This window comes from Bufo gargarizans, chromosome 2 (assembly GCF_014858855.1).
Source record: "Bufo gargarizans isolate SCDJY-AF-19 chromosome 2, ASM1485885v1, whole genome shotgun sequence".
NCBI lineage: Eukaryota > Metazoa > Chordata > Amphibia > Anura > Bufonidae > Bufo > Bufo gargarizans.
In genome coordinates this window covers 227,830,032-227,849,298 of record NC_058081.1, presented here as the reverse complement: position 1 = coordinate 227,849,298, position 19,267 = coordinate 227,830,032, and the positions used below count along the sequence as shown (strand labels likewise).

The following is a 19,267-nucleotide window of genomic DNA, read 5'->3' as shown; positions in this document are numbered from 1 at the left end:
AAGCAAAAACCAATGCTTCCCTATCGGCATGGTTCTCACCTGAGCATTTTACAGAGCGTGCGATCGCGCTGTAAAACACCCAACGTCCCAAGTCGTACGTTCCCGCACATAGACCTAGCGGGAACGCACGACAATGGGCATTTGCTTGTTTCACTCGCACGTATGTAAATGCCCGATAAGCACGCTTGTAAACAGCGCTGGAGTACGAGACAAAACCCAAAGGAAGCACTCCGTAGTGCTAACATAGGGTTCCATTCTGCATCTCCGGATTTGCAGACCCATTCAAGTGAACAGGTCCGCATCCGTGATGCGGAACGCCCACGGAATGGCGCCAGTGTATTGCGGATCCGCAAATGCGGTCCGCGATACGGCCACAGAGCGCACACGTTCATGTGCAGGAGGCCTAAGGCTACTTTAACACTAGAGTTTTTACTGGATCCGGCAGGGTTCAGCAAAAATGCTTCCGTTACTGATAATACAACCATCTGCATCCGTTATGAACGCATCCAGTGGTATTATCTTTAACATAGCCATGACGGATCCGTCATGAACTCCATTGAAAGTCAATGGGGGACGATCAGTTTTCTATTGTGCCAGAGAAAACAGATCTGTCCCCATTGACTTGCATTGGGGGGTCATGCTGGATCCCTCTTGCTACGCATTCCAGAACGGAAAGCAAACTACAACATGCTGCGGTTTGCTCTCCAGTATGGGAACGCAACTAAATGGAATGGAATGCATTTTGGAGCAGTCCATTTTCTTCAGTTCAGTTTTGTCCCCATTGACAATGAATAGGGACAAAACTGAAGCGTTTAGTTTTTTTCCAGTATTGAGACCCTATGAAGGATCTCAATACTGGATAACTAAAACGCTGGTGTGAAAGTAGCCTTAAAGGGGTTTTGCAGCTACACCAAAAAAATTAAAACAAAACAGCAGTCAACCTTACTGCAATCTTTTAACCGCACCCTCTGTTTACATCCCAGCACATGAATCACAGGGAGTGTCTACATCAGGGATCAGGAACCTCTGGCACTCTAGCTGTTCTCAAACTACAACTCCCCGGATCCTCCATTCCCTTCTATGGGCGTTACAAGAACAGCCAGGTATGTGTGGATCCTGGGAGTTGCAATTTCACCCCAGCTGGAGTGTCGAAGGTTGCTGATCCCTGGTCTACAGCATCAAGTCTCTGCCTCTCCCAGCTGGAACCATCACAGATTCAGGCCTCATGCACGTGGCCGTTGGCATATTGCAGCCCACAAACAGCAGCTCCGCAATATGCAGACACCGGCCGTGTGCTCCCCGCATCACGGATGTGGACCCATTCACTTTAATAGGTCCGCAATCAGGAGCTGTGGTGCGGAACAGAGGCACGGAACCCCACAGATGTTCCATTTTCTTGCGGTGTGGACAGATCACAGACCCATTCAAGGTGAATGGGTCTCGATCTGTCCTGGCCGCCGCACGGACGTTGCCCGTGCATTGGGAACCGCAAATTGCGGTCTCCAATGCACAGAAGGGCCACACAACGGCCGTGTGCATGAGGCCTCAAGCAGGGTTGACAGCTTCATTAGCATTCACTTCAATGCAGTAAATACTAATGACGCTTTGTGTGGATATGGGTTGAGGAAGAGACCCTCTTCCAGCACATAGACATTTACCAAGAAAATTATTTAATATGTCTTCATCAGGCTTTGAACTCCAGATGTCTTGTGTGTCAGGCAGATAATTACCACTACACTACAGACCTACTCTGTTGGAAGGGCTGAACATTCTGTGCTTAAAATGCTATTTTCTTCATAGGCATAAGGTCGAGTTCACACTAGTTATTTGGTCAGTTATTGTGAGCCAAGTGCTGGTCAAAAACACAGAACAGGTGCAGATCTTTCCATTATACATTACGTTTGTAGTGTGTTTCACTACTGGTTATACAGTAGTGAAACACTACATTAAGTAGTGTGTTTCACATTACATTAAGTAGTGTTTCACTACTGGTTTTGGCTCATAATAAAGCCTAATTCACATGTCCATGCTCAAATCCGTTAGCAGGTGGTCAGTGATGCATCCGTGACGCTGTCCATGAAAGATCCCTGTTGGGTCTGTGTGTCCGTTTTTTGGTGTCCATGTTGCATTCATGTTTCACTGACACTAAACAGCTGAAAAATAATTTTCAAAGCATCTCTTCTTAATGATCTATGAATGCAACAGGGATGGCATCCGTGGTTTTCAAGCACCCATAGACTATAATAAATGTGATGGATCCGTGAACACGGACAAAATAGAGCATGCATCCGTGCCAAAACACTGATGTGTGAATACACACATTAAAATGAATGGGGACGTGTGCTGTCCGTGGAGAACACATACAGTACACGTCCGTGAAACATTGACTTGTGAATGAGACTTTACTGATGGAAATTGCTGACCAAATAACTGAAGTGTGAACTCAGCCTTAGGGCTCATACACACGATTGTATTTTTGTCCACATCCGATCTGCATTTTTTGCTGGTCGAATGCGGACTCTTATTTCAATGGGGCTGCAAAAGATGCAAACAGTACTCCGTGTGCTGTCCACATCCGCACATCCGTTCCGTGCCATCCGCAAAATTATAGAACATGTCCTATTATTCTCAAGGATAGGACTGTTCTATGGGCCGGTCGTACCATTCTGCACAATGCAGCTGGTATCCGTGTTTTGCGGATACAAAATTTGTGGACCGCAAAACAGCCAACGGTCGTGTGCACGAGCCCTTACACTAAATACAGAGTATATTACTGAAATTAAGGGAAAAAAATTGCACCATCTACCAATCACCATAAATAATGTCTTCACTATATTGCACAGTTCATTATGATTACAGGGATACCAAATATATTCACCATAAAAAGTTGGAAAGTAAAAATTAAACACATTATCTCTGACCATGAACACATCTAAATGGAGTCTGCATGTTCTCCCGATGCTTGCGTGGGTTTCTTATAGGGTGGACAGACGTTCGGTTTTAGGCTGGACAGTCCGGTTTTCAGGCTCCCTGTCCTCCGTCCAGCGCAGAGGACAGGGGACGGCACCCATGTATTACAGATCTGCAAATGTGGTCCGCAATACGGCAATACCAGGTTCAAGTCATCTAAGAATTGCGTTATGGATTCTGCTAACTTATGGTCAGTGGTAGCGGAATCCAAAACGGAATTCTTGTACGCCGAGCTAGAAGTCAAGGGGGTAGCCCTTCCCTCACTTCAGGCTGTACCTCCCCTGCCCTAACCCCACCTCTATGCACTGTAATTGACACCCGGCTCAGTCGCCGGGACCGCGCTTGTACAGGCTGCGCATGCGCCGTCCTCCTCATTCGCCGCGCGGACTCAAGCACGATCCTGTAACTGAATTACAGGATCACGCGGCGAATGAGGAGGACGGCGCATGCGCAGCTTGTACAAGCGCGGTCCCGGCGACTGAGCCAGGTGTCTATTACAGTGCATAGAGGCAGGGTTAGGGCAGGGGAGGTACAGCCTGAAGTGAGGGAAGGGCTACCGCCTTGACTTCTAGCGTGACTGTTGGAGCAGGAAAAGATGACTTTATAAGACGTTTTTTTCAGGCATATACAGCGCATGAAAGCGGCACAAGGATGTATAATAACACACTGAAGATGATCTATAAGGTACTGTTGCTAGTTTATTAAGTGAAATTGAGGTGAAAGGTTCGCTTAAATAGAAAATGCCTAATAGGACATGTTCTATTATTTTTTTTTCGGGAACTGAATTGCGGACCTGGAAGCGCGGGTTGCATTTCCAGATCCGGGCAGCACATCGTGCGGCCCCATAGTAATGAACGGGTCCGCAATTCAATTCCGCAAAATGCAGAACAGAATGGCAGACGTGTGAATGGAGCCTTAGTGATAGTACGTGTTTAGAGATGCTAAATAGTGCAAAATCGGAATACACCTTTAATTGCCTATCCTGAAGTTAGGTCATCAATATTTTACTATCAGAAAAATCCTTTAATTTGCTGAAAATGTTGATGCCACTTATATATTGCCCAGGAACACCTTCCTCCTGTTGTTGGTCGTTGTCTCCCCCTTGAGGACATATTTGGGACTGGCGTCTCCATGCAGCCATTCTATATTCTAGGCTGGTGAGCAATGAATGAACTTCAGCTGCTACTGCAAGGATGCTCAACCTGCGTCCGTCCAGCTGTTGCAAAACTACAATTCCCAGCATGCCTGCACAGCCTACAGCTATTAGAGCATGATGGGAGTTGTAGTTTTACAACAGCTGGAGGGCCGCAGGTTGAGCATCCCTGAGACTAGGCCAGTATACTCCTCCTCCAAACACAGCGGTGACCACCTGACCCTCCTCCTCCACCTCCAAACACAGCGGCGACCACCTCACCCTCCTCCTCCAAACACAGAGGCGACCACCTCACCCTCCTCCTCCTCCACCTCCAAACACAGCGGCGACCACCTCACCCTCCTCCTCCAAACACAGAGGCGACCACCTCACCCTCCTCCTCCAAACACAGAGGCGACCACCTTACCCTCCTCCTCCAAACACAGAGGCAACCACCTCACCCTCCTCCTCCTCCAAACACAGAGGCGACCACCTCACCCTCCTCCTCCAAACACAGAGGCGACCACCTCACCCTCCTCCTCCAAACACAGAGGCGACCACCTTACCCTCCTCCTCCAAACACAGAGGCAACCACCTCACCCTCCTCCTCCTCCTCCAAACACAGAGGCGACCACCTCACCCTCCTCCTCCAAACACAGCGGTGACCACCTGACCCTCCTCCTCCAAACACAGCGGCGACCACCTCACCCTCCTCCTCCAAACACAGAGCCGACCACCTCACCCTCCTCCTCCAAACACAGAGGCGACCACCTCACCCTCCTCCTCCAAACACAGAGGCGACCACCTCACCCTCCTCCTCCAAACACAGAGGCGACCACCTCACCCTCCTCCTCCAAACACAGCGGCGACCACCTGACCCTCCTCCTCCAAACACAGCGGCGACCACCTGACCCTCCTCCTCCAAACACAGCGGCGACCACCTGACCCTCCTCCTCCAAACACAGCGGCGACCACCTGACCCTCCTCCTCCAAACACAGAGGCAACCACCTCACCCTCCTCCAAACACAGAGGCGACCACCTCACCCTCCTCCTCCAAACACAGAGGCGACCACCTTACCCTCCTCCTCCAAACACAGAGGCTACCACCTCACCCTCCTCCTCCTCCAAACACAGCGGTGACCACCTGACCCTCCTCCTCCACCTCCAAACACAGCGGCGACCACCTCACCCTCCTCCTCCAAACACAGAGCCGACCACCTCACCCCTCCTCCTCCAAACACAGAGGCGACCACCTCACCCTCCTCCTCCAAACACAGCGGCGACCACCTGACCCTCCTCCTCCAAACACAGCGGCGACCACCTGACCCTCCTCCTCCAAACACAGCGGCGACCACCTGACCCTCCTCCTCCAAACACAGCGGCGACCACCTGACCCTCCTCCTCCAAACACAGAGGCGACCACCTGACCCTCCTCCTCCAAACACAGAGGCGACCACCTGACCCTCCTCCTCCAAACACAGAGGCGACCACCTGACCCTCCTCCTCCAAACACAGAGGCGACCACCTGACCCTCCTCCTCCAAACACAGAGGCGACCACCTGACCCTCCTCCTCCAAACACAGAGGCGACCACCTGACCCTCCTCCTCCAAACACAGAGGCGACCACCTGACCCTCCTCCTCCAAACACAGAGGTGACCACCACACTCACGACAAACACAGCCGTCTGGTGACCACCTCACCCTCCTCCTCCAAACACAGAGGTGACCACCTGACCCTCCTCCTCCAAACACAGAGGCGACCACCTGACCCTCCTCCTCCAAACACAGAGGTGACCACCACACTCACGACAAACACAGCCGTCTGGTGACCACCTCACCCTCCTCCTCCAAACACAGAGGTGACCACCACACTCACGCCAAACACAGCAGCGACCACCTCACCCTCCTCCTCCAAACACAGAGGTGACCACCACACTCACACGCCAAACACAGCGGTGACCACCTCACCCTCCTCCTCCAAACACAGCGGTGACCACCTCACCCTCCTCCTACAAACACAGCGGTGACCACCTCACCCTCCTCCTCCAAACACAGCGGTGACCACCTCACCCTCCTCCTCCAAACACAGCGGTGACCACCTCACCCTCCTCCTCCAAACACAGCGGTGACCACCTCACCCTCCTCCTCCAAACACAGAGGCGACCACCTGACCCTCCTCCTCCAAACACAGCGGTGACCACCTGACCCTCCTCCTCCAAACACAGCGGTGACCACCTGACCCTCCTCCTCCAAACACAGCGGTGACCACCTGACCCTCCTCCTCCAAACACAGCGGTGACCACCTGACCCTCCTCCTCCAAACACAGCGGTGACCACCTGACCCTCCTCCTCCTCCAAACACAGCGGTGACCACCTGACCCTCCTCCTCCAAACACAGCGGTGACCACCTGACCCTCCTCCTCCAAACACAGCGGTGACCACCTCACCCTCCTCCTCCAAACACAGAGGTGACCACCACACTCACGACAAACACAGCCGTCTGGTGACCACCTCACCCTCCTCCTCCAAACACAGAGGTGACCACCACACTCACGCCAAACACAGCGGCGACCACCACACTCACACGCCAAACACAGCAGCGACCACCTCACACTCCTCCTCCAAACACAGCGGTGACCACCTCACACTCCCGCCCCTTCACAATAATACTGGGCTGGCGCGCGGAGTTTGCGCACTACAAAAGCCCTATAGAGCAGGGGTCCTTCACGTAGCTGCCTGTCTTACTGCCTGCTTAGCCTGTTCACAACCGGTCACCTAATAAATAAAAGTACTTTTCCCTAGAACCGTGTAAGCATTTTACTGCACTATTAGCGGCTGAAGTGTGCAAGCGTTTTATTCAGGACTTCCTTGTTGGTGTACTTGCTGCTGACCGGCGCCTCTAGGGGCAGCTGAGTAGCGGGGTCCTAGTGCTGGAGTCGTGTTGGGAACGGAGTGTTTACAAATTGAAAGGTAAACGGCCCGGTACCGCTCGTGGTCCTCCCGTTGTTGCCGTTATTGGCCGCCCTGGCCTTCTTTTCCTTCCCTCTCCCCGCAGTCGGCTTTCATTCCTACGGGCTGCCGTGTGTAACGTTTACTTTCGGTCTTGTCACGTCCTGGGCCGCACATGGGCGACAGCTTCGTGCGGGGGGTGTGATAGGTGGGATGACGTTTCTCCGAGGAGACGCGTAGATCACTGCCGAGACTGGTGGCAGTTACTGGTCCCAGCTGTGGGCGCCTGTGTAGGTAAGGCCGGTGCATGGTGTATGACTGTCATATTGGTGAGCCATCGCGGAGAAGGCAGCTGTCTGCAGCTCTCCTGTGACGTGCGCGTATACATGAGTACATGGAAATCTATATGTACTTCTGCCCAGGCTACCGGTCAGACAGGAACTCGCTGCATGTCAGAGCAGAAGCCTCCCACAGTCAGTGTGGGGTCCTTCTGACCTATGATTAGTTATAAGGCTGGGAGTCCTGGACTCTATTGTATTACACTGACCACATGATACTGTATTTTTCATCCTATAAGACGCACCTAGGTTTTACAGGAGGAAAATAAGAAAAACCTTTTTTTTCATTAGACCTCGGGTCGTGCCAACAATCTGACTTAAATCCGATCTCGGCTCACAGCCCCAATCAGACCCCCAATCAGTAAATCAGATCTCAGCTCACAGCCCCAATCAGACCCCCAATGTTGATAAGACCTCTGATCAGACCCCAATGTGAATGACCCCCATCGCCAATCAGATCTCAGACAAGAGCCCCATTTGTCTCTTATCTGCCCCCATGCCTCTTGTTACTGCCCCCAGCAGCCTCAGGACATAAAATAAAGAAATCACTTACCCTTCCTGCGCTCTTCATCCTCCTGCTGTCAGCTGTGCTGTAAACTGGCGCGCACAGCGTGAGATCACAGAGCGCCCTCACGCTGTGCACAGCCGCTTCGCAGCCAAGCGGATGACCAGGAAGCAGTGAGTACATAGCCTTCACCACTTGCCGGTCCTCCGGTGCTAATGAGTGCTTCCATAATGGAATCACTCATTAGCATTCGCCTCATAAGACTCATTATACGGCAAAACATACGGTATGTCAGTATAAGGGCTCATTCAGACAGCCCAAATTGCATTTTGTGGAACGGAACATCTAAGCCATAATAGAACAGTCTTATCCTTGCCCGTAATGCAGACAATAATAGGACATGTTCTATCTTTTGCTGTAGTGGGTCTGCATCACACGCAAAAACATGTGGATCAGATGTGGACCAAAAATAGGTTTGTGTGCATGAGCCCTAATACTGTGCGAAGCTGTCAGAGGAGCGGAGGCCAGAACGGGACATCACACTAACACACGCTGTGAGTTTTTCACATTCAACTTACCCGTGTGTGGGGGACTAAAGGGGTTGTCTGCTTTTTTTAAAATATTTATGTCCTATCCTCAGGACCCCCATGAAATGGTCTTCCAACAGTCTTGAAGGAGTTCCCAGAGATGCTTAGCACTTGTTGGCCCTTTTGCCTTCACTCTGCGGTCCGGCTCACCCCAAACCATCTCGATTGGGTTCAGGTCCGGTGACTGTGGAGGCCAGGTCATCTGGCGCAGCACCCCATCACTCTCCTTCATGGTCAAATAGCCCTTACTTTCACCCTAAGTTCACACCTGAGCGTTTTACAGCGCGTTCAAACGCGCTGTAAAACGCTCAACACATGAAAACCAATGCTTCCCTATGGGAATGGTTCTCACCTGGGCGTTTTACAGCGCGTACGATCGCGCTGTAAAACGCCCGACGCATAATCAAGTGCTTGAGCTTCTTTGGGGCGTTTTGACGCGCGTTTGTGGCCATAGGACACTGCAGTCAATCACACAAACGCGCGTTTACTATTACAAAAAACGCGCGACAAAAACGCGCGTTTGAGAAACGCTCAGGTGTGAAAGCAGGGTTAAAGTTTTCCCAATTTTTCGGACTGACTGACCTTCATTTCTTAAAGTAATGATGGCCACGCGTTTTTCTTTACTTAGAATTTGTATTATGGCAAGAAAAAAGCAGCTAAGTAAAGAAAAACGAGTGGCCATCATTACTTTAAGAAATGAAGGTCAGTCAGTCCGAAAAATTGGGAAAACTTTGAAATTAAGGGCTTGTAGATTCACACTGAAGGCATCAAAACTATGAATTAACACATGTGGAATTATATACATAACAAAAAAGTGTGAAACAACTGAAAATATGTCATATTCTAGGTTCTTCAAAGTAGCCAGCTTTTGCTTTGATTACTGCTTTGCACACTCTTGGCATTCTCTTGATGAGCTTCAAGAGGTAGTCACCTGAAATGGTCTTCACTTCACAGGTGTGCCCTGTCAGGTTTAATAAGTGGGATTTCTTGCCTTATAAATGGGGTTGGGACCATCAGTTGCGTTGTGGAGAAGTCAGGTGGATACACAGCTGATAGTCCTACTGAATAGACTGTTAGCTGCTTTTTTCTTGCCATAATACAAATTCTAACAGTCTATTCAGTAGGACTATCAGCTGTGTATCCACCTGACTTCTCCACAGCGCAACTGATGGTCCCAACCCCATTTATAAGGCAAGAAATCCCACTTATTAAACCTGACAGGGCACACCTGTGAAGTGAAAACCATTTCAGGTGACTACCTCTTGAAGCTCATCAAGAGGATGCCAAGAGTGTGCAAAGCAGTAATCAAAGCAAAAGGTGGCTACTTTGAAGAACCTAGAATGACATATTTTCAGTTGTTTAACACTTTTTTGTTATGTATATAATTCCACATGTGTTAATTCATAGTTTTGATGCCTTCAGTGTGAATCTACAATTTTCATAGTCATGAAAATAAAGAAAACTCTTTGAATGAGAAGGTGTGTCCAAACTTTTGGTCTGTACTGTTTGTTATTAGAGTCAAGAGGAATGTGGGAAGTTACATTGGAACTATTAGTAGTAAACTTTACCGTACTTTTATGCATTTATTGATTGTGATTAATGTGCTGTACGGCACGTTTGCATAACTATACTTTTATATTCTCCTGTTTTTTTTTTTTTTGTTTTTTTTTGCCAAATAAGTATATTTCAGCAAGCCCATATAAAGCCATTTACTCTATTACATGTCCATTCAACTTAAATACATATTGCCATTAAAGGGGTTGTCCAAGATAATGAAGAGCCTTGGACGAGTCCAAAAATGTTGTATGATGGAAAATGATGAAATGCTTTTCTGGCGTAGTTTTCTGCGCTGCCAATCCCTGTTGCTGCTTGTTTACAGACTGCAGCCGTGACATGCAGTATATAGCTGAGGACAGTGATTGGCTGCAGTGGTCATGTGTTGCCGCTGCAGTCTGTCAGGACGATCGATGGTGCAGGGAACGGCACCAGAGAATGAGGTAAGCATACCATTATTTTTTATTTTACATCATTTGAGGTCCGAGGTTTTTAATTGACAACCTCTCAAAGTTTTTTTTTTCAGGCTCCTGGTATTAGTGAGTCGTGACCTCTCCATAGGATAGGTCATTATTATCTGATCGGTGAGGGTCCAACACCCCACTCCCGCACTGATCAGCTGTTCCCTGCAGTTTGAATGAAACAGGAAGCTCAGCTCCGTTCATGGTTTAGTGGCCATTCTGGGTTACTGCAGCTCGGCTCTAATTCTCCTCACTGGTAGCCGAGCTGCAGTAACCCAACCCAGCCACTTAAGTTACTTAACTATGAACTTAGTAGAAACAAAACGTCCCACGCCGCAAAAACCGTCCACAGGTCACCAGGATCAGGAGTGTGCAGCCTCTTGTACCTGATGAAGGGGAGTGATTCCCTGAAACGCGTTGTATTGCTGCAATAAAATACTGTACTCCTGATCCTGGTGACCTGTGGACGGTTTTTGCGCCGTGGGACGTTTAGTTTCTACTAACTACTTACCTTCTTAGGGATCCCAGGCATCTCCGGTAAGAAGACTCTCCCTGATCCCGTGGCTGCAGACCGCCATTTTCCAGGTTTTCAGGTTCCTTCTGATGAGCATACATTAGAGTTGTGCCTAACATTAGCACAACCCTACAAGGTGAGCCTTGCAATTTATTTATTTTTTGCCCTTTGGTTCTCGCAGAATTCCCCTATGGTGCGCACATCTGTTTAATTACAGTACAAAGCAAGCCTGCTTACCGAACTTAACTATGAACAGAGCTGAGCTTCCTGTTTCATTCAAACTGCTGGTTCCACCGCAAGAGGCTGCAGGGAACAGTATTGGACCCTCAACGATCAGATACTAATGACCTATGCGGAGGATAGATCATTAATATCACAAGCCTGGAAAACCCCCTTAAAGAGTTATTCAAGGCTATAAAATGCACCCCCACCCCCCATATGCCAGGCCCCTCACACAGAATATACTTACCTGCTGCTTCTCCCCATGCACGGATGAAAACATCTGGGGGCGGGGGAGCAACCGATGGCAGACGGGGGTCGAGCCTCCCTAGCATTGGGGGTAACGCTAGGGGGGGAGCGGGGTAAGTATATTAGGTGTGCCTGGCATATCGGGGCATTTTATAGCCTTGGATAACGCCTTTAATGTTAAATTATACAGGTTCTATTAAGTTAAAACGGTATTTACATCTCAGACATGGATGGTATGTCGATAGGATATGCCATCGGTGTCAGATAGGTGTGGATCCAGAACAGGATCCCCAAAGTGAACTTCCTCCATTCACCAGTATGGGCGTTCCAAAAATAGGTGAGCACTAACTCGGCTTATCCCAGCAGTCCCACCGGTGAGTGGAGAGGTAGCTATGCAGTGTGCTCTCCATCCTAGCAATGTGCCATCAATGTCCTTACAGGCTGCCTCACTTCAGCAAACTTCCTTTATCATGTAGACAAAGTGAATATAAGGCACTGGAGTGTAGGCTGGTTGTAACCATGACAACGAGCAGTGTATAATGTGATGGCAAAATGAATCGGGCCCTCAATGGAGGCAATATGGACAACCACAATACATTAGTAAGTGCCTTGTATTAACTTCCACTACATGATAAATGTCACTTGCTGAAGTGAGACAACTCCTTTTAGGCTACTTTCAAATGGATCTGCAAAAACGCTTCTGTTACCATAATACAGCGGCATGCATCCGTCATGAACGGGTCCGGTTGTATTATGTCTTCTATAGCCATGACGGATCCATCTTGAACACCATTGAAAGTCAATGGGGGACAGATCCGTTTTCTATTGTGTCACATGGCGGACAGCAAAACGCTGCAGGCAGCATTTTAGTGTTCGCCTCCAAAGCGGAATGGTGACTGATCGGAGGCAAACTGATGCATTCTGGGCGGATCCTTTTCCCATTCAGAATGCATTAGAATGCAAACTGATCCGTTTTGGACCGCTTCTGAGAGCCCTGAACGGATCTCACAAACGGAAACCAAAATGCCAGTGTGAAAGTAGACTTAGGCTAGTTTCACACTAGCGGCAAGGAACTCCAGCGGGCTGTTCCGGCGGGTGAACAGCTTGTCGGATCCGTGCTGCCGCTAGTGCACACGTGCCCCCGGACTACCGCTCTGGCCCCATTGACTATAATGGGGGCGGACCAGAGTTCCAGCGGCAGCATGGCAAACATGCCGAGAGGTGGCCGGAATAAAACTACGACATATTTATAATAGTAGCCATTACTAATCTGTACTGCGATTTACAGATCAATGTTTTCTTAGGGTTCCATCAAGGTTTTTGTCAATTTGTCAGCAGGTATGGTGCTACCTGTGTTTGTGGTTTCCACTGCCTACTGCCACAAAATACTGATGGGTTAATTGACTTTCTATGAAATCCAAGGTATATGTTGGGAGTATTCCCCAGTGTATGTCACGAAAGAGGTTGTGCAGGCAAAGGATAGGTCAACAATATCTGATCTGCAGGGGTCTGCCACTCGGTACCCCCACCGATCAGCTGCTTGAAGAGCAGCCGGCGTTCCAATGCGAGCGCTGTTTCCTCTTCATTACGCTACGAGTCGTCTCCTTTGCAGTGTCAGTGCAGTAAAATTATAAGTACTCGCTTCTTTCAAGACGCGACAACGGGCAGTTTAATGAAGTGGGAGAAACGATTGCATGGAGCACCACCTCCTCTTCAAACAGCTGATGGGCAGCGGTGCTGAGTGTCGCAACCCCGCCGATCAGATATTGGTGATCTATCCTGAGGATAGGTCATCAATATGCACAACCCCTTTAACCCCTTCCCAACATGTTGTGATGTACTATTATGTCACATGGCAGGTCTTTAGAGATGGCGCCCGCTCCCTAGTGGCAATCGGGTGCCTGCTGTTTCGAACAACAGACACGTGCGGCTAAGGTCCATGACCGGCGGTAATGCTAATCTCGGACATTTAAACCCCTCAGATACCGTGGTCAAACCTGACCACGGCATCTGAGCGCGCTAAAAACAGAAATTGCGTGCTTCCGGTTATGCTCCTGTGTGCGGCAGCCCCTGTCATAGTCTATAACAGGAGGCTGCTGCACAGTCTTTCCTATGGAGCCCTTGTCTGTAATAGCGCTCCATAGGAAAGTAGTAAAATTATCATAGATTCCAATGCTAGTGCATTGAAGTCTATGATAATGGCAATGAAATAATTGATTGTTATAGTTTCCTATGGGAACTATAATTTATTTATTTTTTTACATTTTTTTAAAATAAAGTTTTACAAATAAAAATGAGACAAAAAAATACATGTTGTTGATATCGCTGCGTGCATAAATGCCCATACTATCAAAATATAAAAGTATTAATCCCATATGGAAAAAGGCGAAACCAAAAAAAAAGGTCAAATAGCCAATTTTCCATTTTTTTGGTCGCTTCTCCTTCAATAAAAAAATTAAAAGTGATCAAAAAGTCATACACGCCCCAGAATGGTATCCATGAAAAAGTACAGATCGACCTGCAAAAAATGAGCCATAATACAGCACCGCACACATAACTACAAGAAAGTTATAGAAATTAGAAAATGATAGCAATTTTTTTATTTTTTTTTATTTTATTTTTTCAGCATCAAAACACAAGGAAACGTAAACATATGTTAAAGGGGTTCTGCACTTTGTTTTAACTGATGATCTATCCTCTGTTTGAGAAGGCAGCGACGCTCCAGCAGCACCCTGGCCTTCTCACTGTTTACCGCAGGCCCACTGACGTCACGACTAGTATCAACTAGCGTGGGCGGGGCTAAGCTCTGTTCACTTGAATGGAGCTTAGCCCCGCCCACGCTAGTTGATACTAGTCGTGACGTCAGTGGGCCTGCGGTAAACAGGAAGAAGGCCAGGGTGCTGCTGGAGCGCCGCTGCCTTCTCAAACAGCTGATCGACGGGGGTCCCGGGTGTCGGACCCCCGCCGATCAGAAGCTGATGATCTATCCAGAGGATAGATTTTATGTGAATCAACTTCAGGTGTTTCATCCAAAGTCGATTCCCTAGTTAATAGCTGTACAGTGGCATACATTGTCCATTGGTCACAATGTTAAAGAGATCATCCAAGATACTTGTCCCCAGTGTGCTTGTGCTGCTGCTCCAGTCCTTCCCAGTGGCTTTTGGCTGCAGTAATAAAACATGAGGACAACATATAGTAACATAAATAAAAATAAAAAACATTCGGCCATCCAGTTTAGCCTGCTATCCTGCAAGCCGTAATATGACTGCTGCATTGATGCCTTCAGCTGTGCACTTCTTCAACAAGAATTATATACTGTGCTGTATACTTTTTTGCCACAGCCTACTTTATAGTCCGCTGTACTTTGTGTATGCAGTAAATTTGGGTGAGTGAGGGCCTGTAGCTATGTACAGTATGCGTCAGGCGCTCTCTGTTTATGTAACGAGATGTGAGCCTCAGTGGGTGACGTAGACTGATGAGAATGCCAATGGCCTGTACACCACTGAGGAACATGCTGGCAGTGTATATGCAGCAGAAAGTGCAATCCCAATTCACTAAAAAATTTGGACACTGTAAAATTTGAGTAAAAACAGAATGCAGTGATTTGTAAATCTCATAGACCCATATTTTATTCACAGTAGATCATAGAACCCATAGCAGATGTTGAAAGTGAGACATCTTACTATTTCATGAAAAATAGAACTTGATGGCAACAACGCATCTCAAAAAAGTTGGGCCAGGGTCATGTCTACCATTGTGTAGCATTCTTCTTCTTTTATCAACAGCCTACAAACCAAGAAGGCCCATTGCTGGAGTTTTGGGAGAGTGTTGTCCATTGTTCCTTGATATAGGATTCTAGCTGTTAAACAGTCCTGGGTCTTCCTTGCCGAATTTTTTATTTTATGATGCACCAAATATTTTCTGTTGGTGAAAGGTCTGGACTGCAGGCAGGCTGGTTCAACTTCAGCATCTGGACTCTTCTGTGAAGCCATGCAGTGTGTGGTTTAGTATTCTCTAGCTGAAATATTCAAGGCCTTAAAGAGGACCTTTCATGGGTCCAGACATTATGAAATAAGTAGCCGGTTATGTAGGGCACTGTGCAAGGATGTAATATCGCTTACTAGTTTGTCTGGGCGCCGCTCCGTTCACCTGCAGTTTTCCGGCCTGGTATGCTAATGAATAGCATCAGTACAGGGAGGAGGAGACTGCCCTGTTTCTCCCTGGCGCCGGCGTCCACATGTCTTTTGCCCCAGTACTGGCCTGATGAAGGGCTACTTATAGCCCGAAACGTTGCCTGAAACTACTTTTATAAATATCATGTCCGGCTGAATAAATCACTGATTATTGCAATATCGGTCTATGGAATGCTGTCTAATGATATACACATATTGAAGTGACTGTTCCTGAGGTGGAGCTAGGAATGAAACTAGCCATGCACCCAATTGAAACCAAGTGATCACAGCACTCATCCATTCACTGAAGTGAACCAAAAAGACATGGGAGGGTCATTTATCAAACAGGTGTAAAGTACAACTGGCTTAGTTGCCCATAGCAACCTATCATCTTCCACCTTTAATTTTGGACAGCTCCTTTGGAAAATGAAAGGAGGAAGCTGATTGGTTGCTATGGGCAATTAAGCCAGTTCTACTTTTACCATTTTGATAAATGACCCCCATGGTTTTTCTTTGCTGTGCTCCTATCATTGAGCCTGTTCACCTCCATAGGAGCTTCAGTTAGCTTGCTTACCGATCCCTGTCCACCCACCGCCTTCCATTGGCTGCTGGAAGGTCAGAACCAGAGCAGTGGGAAGGGAACCTGTGTCAGCTGCTACTTTATCACCCTCCCCTCCCAGCAGAATATTATTATTTTTTTGTACACACAGCAAACATTTTTTTTATTTGCGTTCCTTCCATAAATTTATGGACTCTTAGCAGCCTTGTGATTAAATTTCTCCATGACAAGTCCAAAGCGTGTTTGTAGTGATGAGTAAAGTTTCGATTCGGCGGATTCGACAAATTTTACCCCAAAAATTAGCTTTGTGACAAATTACTTTGTCATGAAGTGTATTTGTTTGTAAGTATTGGGTGCGATGGCCGGGAGCTACGATTGGGCTGCTCCCAGTCATTGTACCCCTCAGATGCCGCGTTCATAGCTAATCAAGGCATCTCACAGCAATAACAGAGTGTTAAATAAACTAAAAAAAATTAAATCATACTTGCCTCATCCATTTGATTGTGACGAGCCGGCCGCCTCCATCTTGATTGCAGATCTTGTACGAAATATTATGTAGCCCGTGATAACGTCATCACGTCGGCCAGCGTGGTAATTTCGTGCAAGATCGTTAATCAAGATGGTGGGGGCCGGCTCGTTGAGATCAAATGGATGAGGCAAGTTTCTTTTTTTTTTTTTTTTTTGTTCTTTACCACCATTTAGGTTAAATAGATTTGTTACCTCGAAGCACGAGGAAATTTAGCTTTGCGGCAAATCGAATGTTCACTGAAATTCACTCAACACAAGTAGTGATGGGTACATGTTGAAAATCTGATCAGTGTGTTCCTGCTGTGTGTGGGTGGGAAGAAACTACCTCCTATGAACGTATGACATCTGGCTGATGCCTAAAGTGTAGTGCTAGGCTGTATTCAGATTACCAAAATGTAGACGCGTTTTAGCCTCCAAATTCTGACCACAGGTTTAGCGACCCTAACAAACCGTATCTTGGGGATCTATGATGCCTTTAGTTCAGGTCATTAGACCTGCATTTCGCGTTATTTACACTTACATATTTGATCAGTGGATTGCATCGGCCTTTTTCAGCCACGTTCAGGAGTTGGATGCACAGGAGCTCTGCTTGGGATCCGCTCCTGGTTTTGGCTTTATACTACAGATGCAAATCTGCTCTTTGTAAATGAGGTGTTCATGTGATGAGGAGCATTAGTAAGTGGAATGGCTCTGGTAATTTTCCCCCTCAAACGCGTGCTCTCGACCGATCCGAATATACTGTGCGATAATCTGCCAACAGACCCTTCATTGGGTCACAAAGGATTGTGTGTGTGTGTATGTATGTATGTAGGCATATATATATATATATATATATATATATATATATATATATCACACAGCATGCCTATTTCCCAGCTACACTTGTGCTGCACCCATATATGTTACATTGTTCTCTAAAAACTATGGCCAGCTTTCTATATGTTGCTAACATACAATATATTTTTTGGAACAACGTCCGATGACTTGGGCGTCTTTTTTATATGACATACATTATGGTGTCTTTATGAAGCAGTGTGAATTATAACCAGGCAAATCTGTTTGATTTCTCTTCCCCTCTTTGAAGGTTCCCTTGAGATAGATAATGCCAGCAGAACGTAAAAATCAATCAAACATGGAAGAGAGAGATTCTGCAGGTCTTTCCAAAGACTGTGCCGACAAACGGGCAGCAGGTGGCAGGGAGCGAGCTAAAGATGATGTCAAGTCGGGAAGCAAGAGAGACCCATCAAGGCTGACAGAAGAGAAGAAGAAAAAAGTGGAAGAGGAAAAACGCAAGAAGGACGAGAAGGATAGTAAGAAGAAGGAGGAGGAGGATTCTGCAAGAACTATGGAGGAGGAAAAACTCGCTCAAGAGGAGGAGAAAAAAAAGCAAGAAGAGGAGCAGAGTCATCAAGAAGCGGCTGCTGCCCTGATAAAGTAAGTACATGGCGGCAGATTTACTAAAACAAGTCTAGAAATGCACCAGATTATCCCAGTGACTGATGCTGAGTGATCAATCTAGCATACTTTTATTCTAGTGCTGAATTAAACCAATACCCCTTTGCCTCCCCTTGTAAATCATGGTAAAAAAATGCCTACAACAGTTGATAAATAGAGATGACCTGTGCACTCTTTGCCAGAATTCTGGCACATTCCCAATAGTAAATCTTGCCCCGTGTTTTTTCTTTAATGTTTAAAATATCTTGTAGTTTCAGGTATCTTGTAATTCAACCATATTTGACTTATCCTTAAAGGAGGCCATCAATATTAGATTGCTAGTGAGTTGACTCTCGGCACCCTGCTTATCAGCTGCTTGAAGGGGCAGAGTGCTGTAGTCTCTGCGCTGTCTACCCTGCACGGCTTCTACTCGGTAATGGCTGTGCAGGGTATAGCAGCTTTGTTCTGTTCACGTGCGTGAATAGGGTGGCATATGGTGGTAGATGATGTACATTTAAAGGGGCTGCAGCGCGCACCCAAGTGCCATGGCCCCATTAAACAACTGATTGGCAGGGGTGCCGAGACTCGGACTCCCACTTATCTGATATTACTGACCTATACTAAGGATTAGGTCTTCAATGTTGTTTAACCAAGAAAACCCTTTAAAGAGATAACCCACATAGAAGAAGCTTGAGGCCTCATGCACGAGTTGTGTATTATGTACGCGTTTGCCACACAAATTTGCATGCAGTAAATCCCAGTGTAAGGCTCCATTCACACATCTGTAATTCCATTCCGCATTTTGCGGAACGGAATTGCGGACCCGCACTTCTGGGTCTGCAATTCCGATCCTGAAAAAAATAGAACATGTCCTATTCTTGTCCGCAATAGCGGACAAGAATAGGCATATTCTCTTAGTGCCGGCAAAATGCGGAATGCACATTGCCGCTGTCCGTGTTTTGTGGATCCGCAAAACACACACTAATGTGTTAAAGGACCCTTATACAGTACCAGCTAAGTAGATGAGATTCCAAAAATGTAATCTACACATTGCAACCTCCTTTTTTTTTTTTGGCACATAAATTGACCTGAGGT

At 47.3% G+C, this 19,267-nt stretch overlaps 1 protein-coding gene across 1 annotated transcript in view; it reads left to right on the top strand.

The window, feature by feature from the left end:
* Positions 1–7,016: 7,016 nt before the first annotated feature.
* UPF2 (UPF2 regulator of nonsense mediated mRNA decay) overlaps positions 7,017–19,267 on the top strand; it is a 77,555-nt gene continuing 65,304 nt past the window's right edge. The window contains 2 exon segments of the mRNA XM_044280075.1: positions 7,017–7,073; positions 17,823–18,172. Coding sequence (XP_044136010.1) covers positions 17,841–18,172 — 332 coding nt within the window. The 5' untranslated portion in view covers positions 7,017–7,073; positions 17,823–17,840.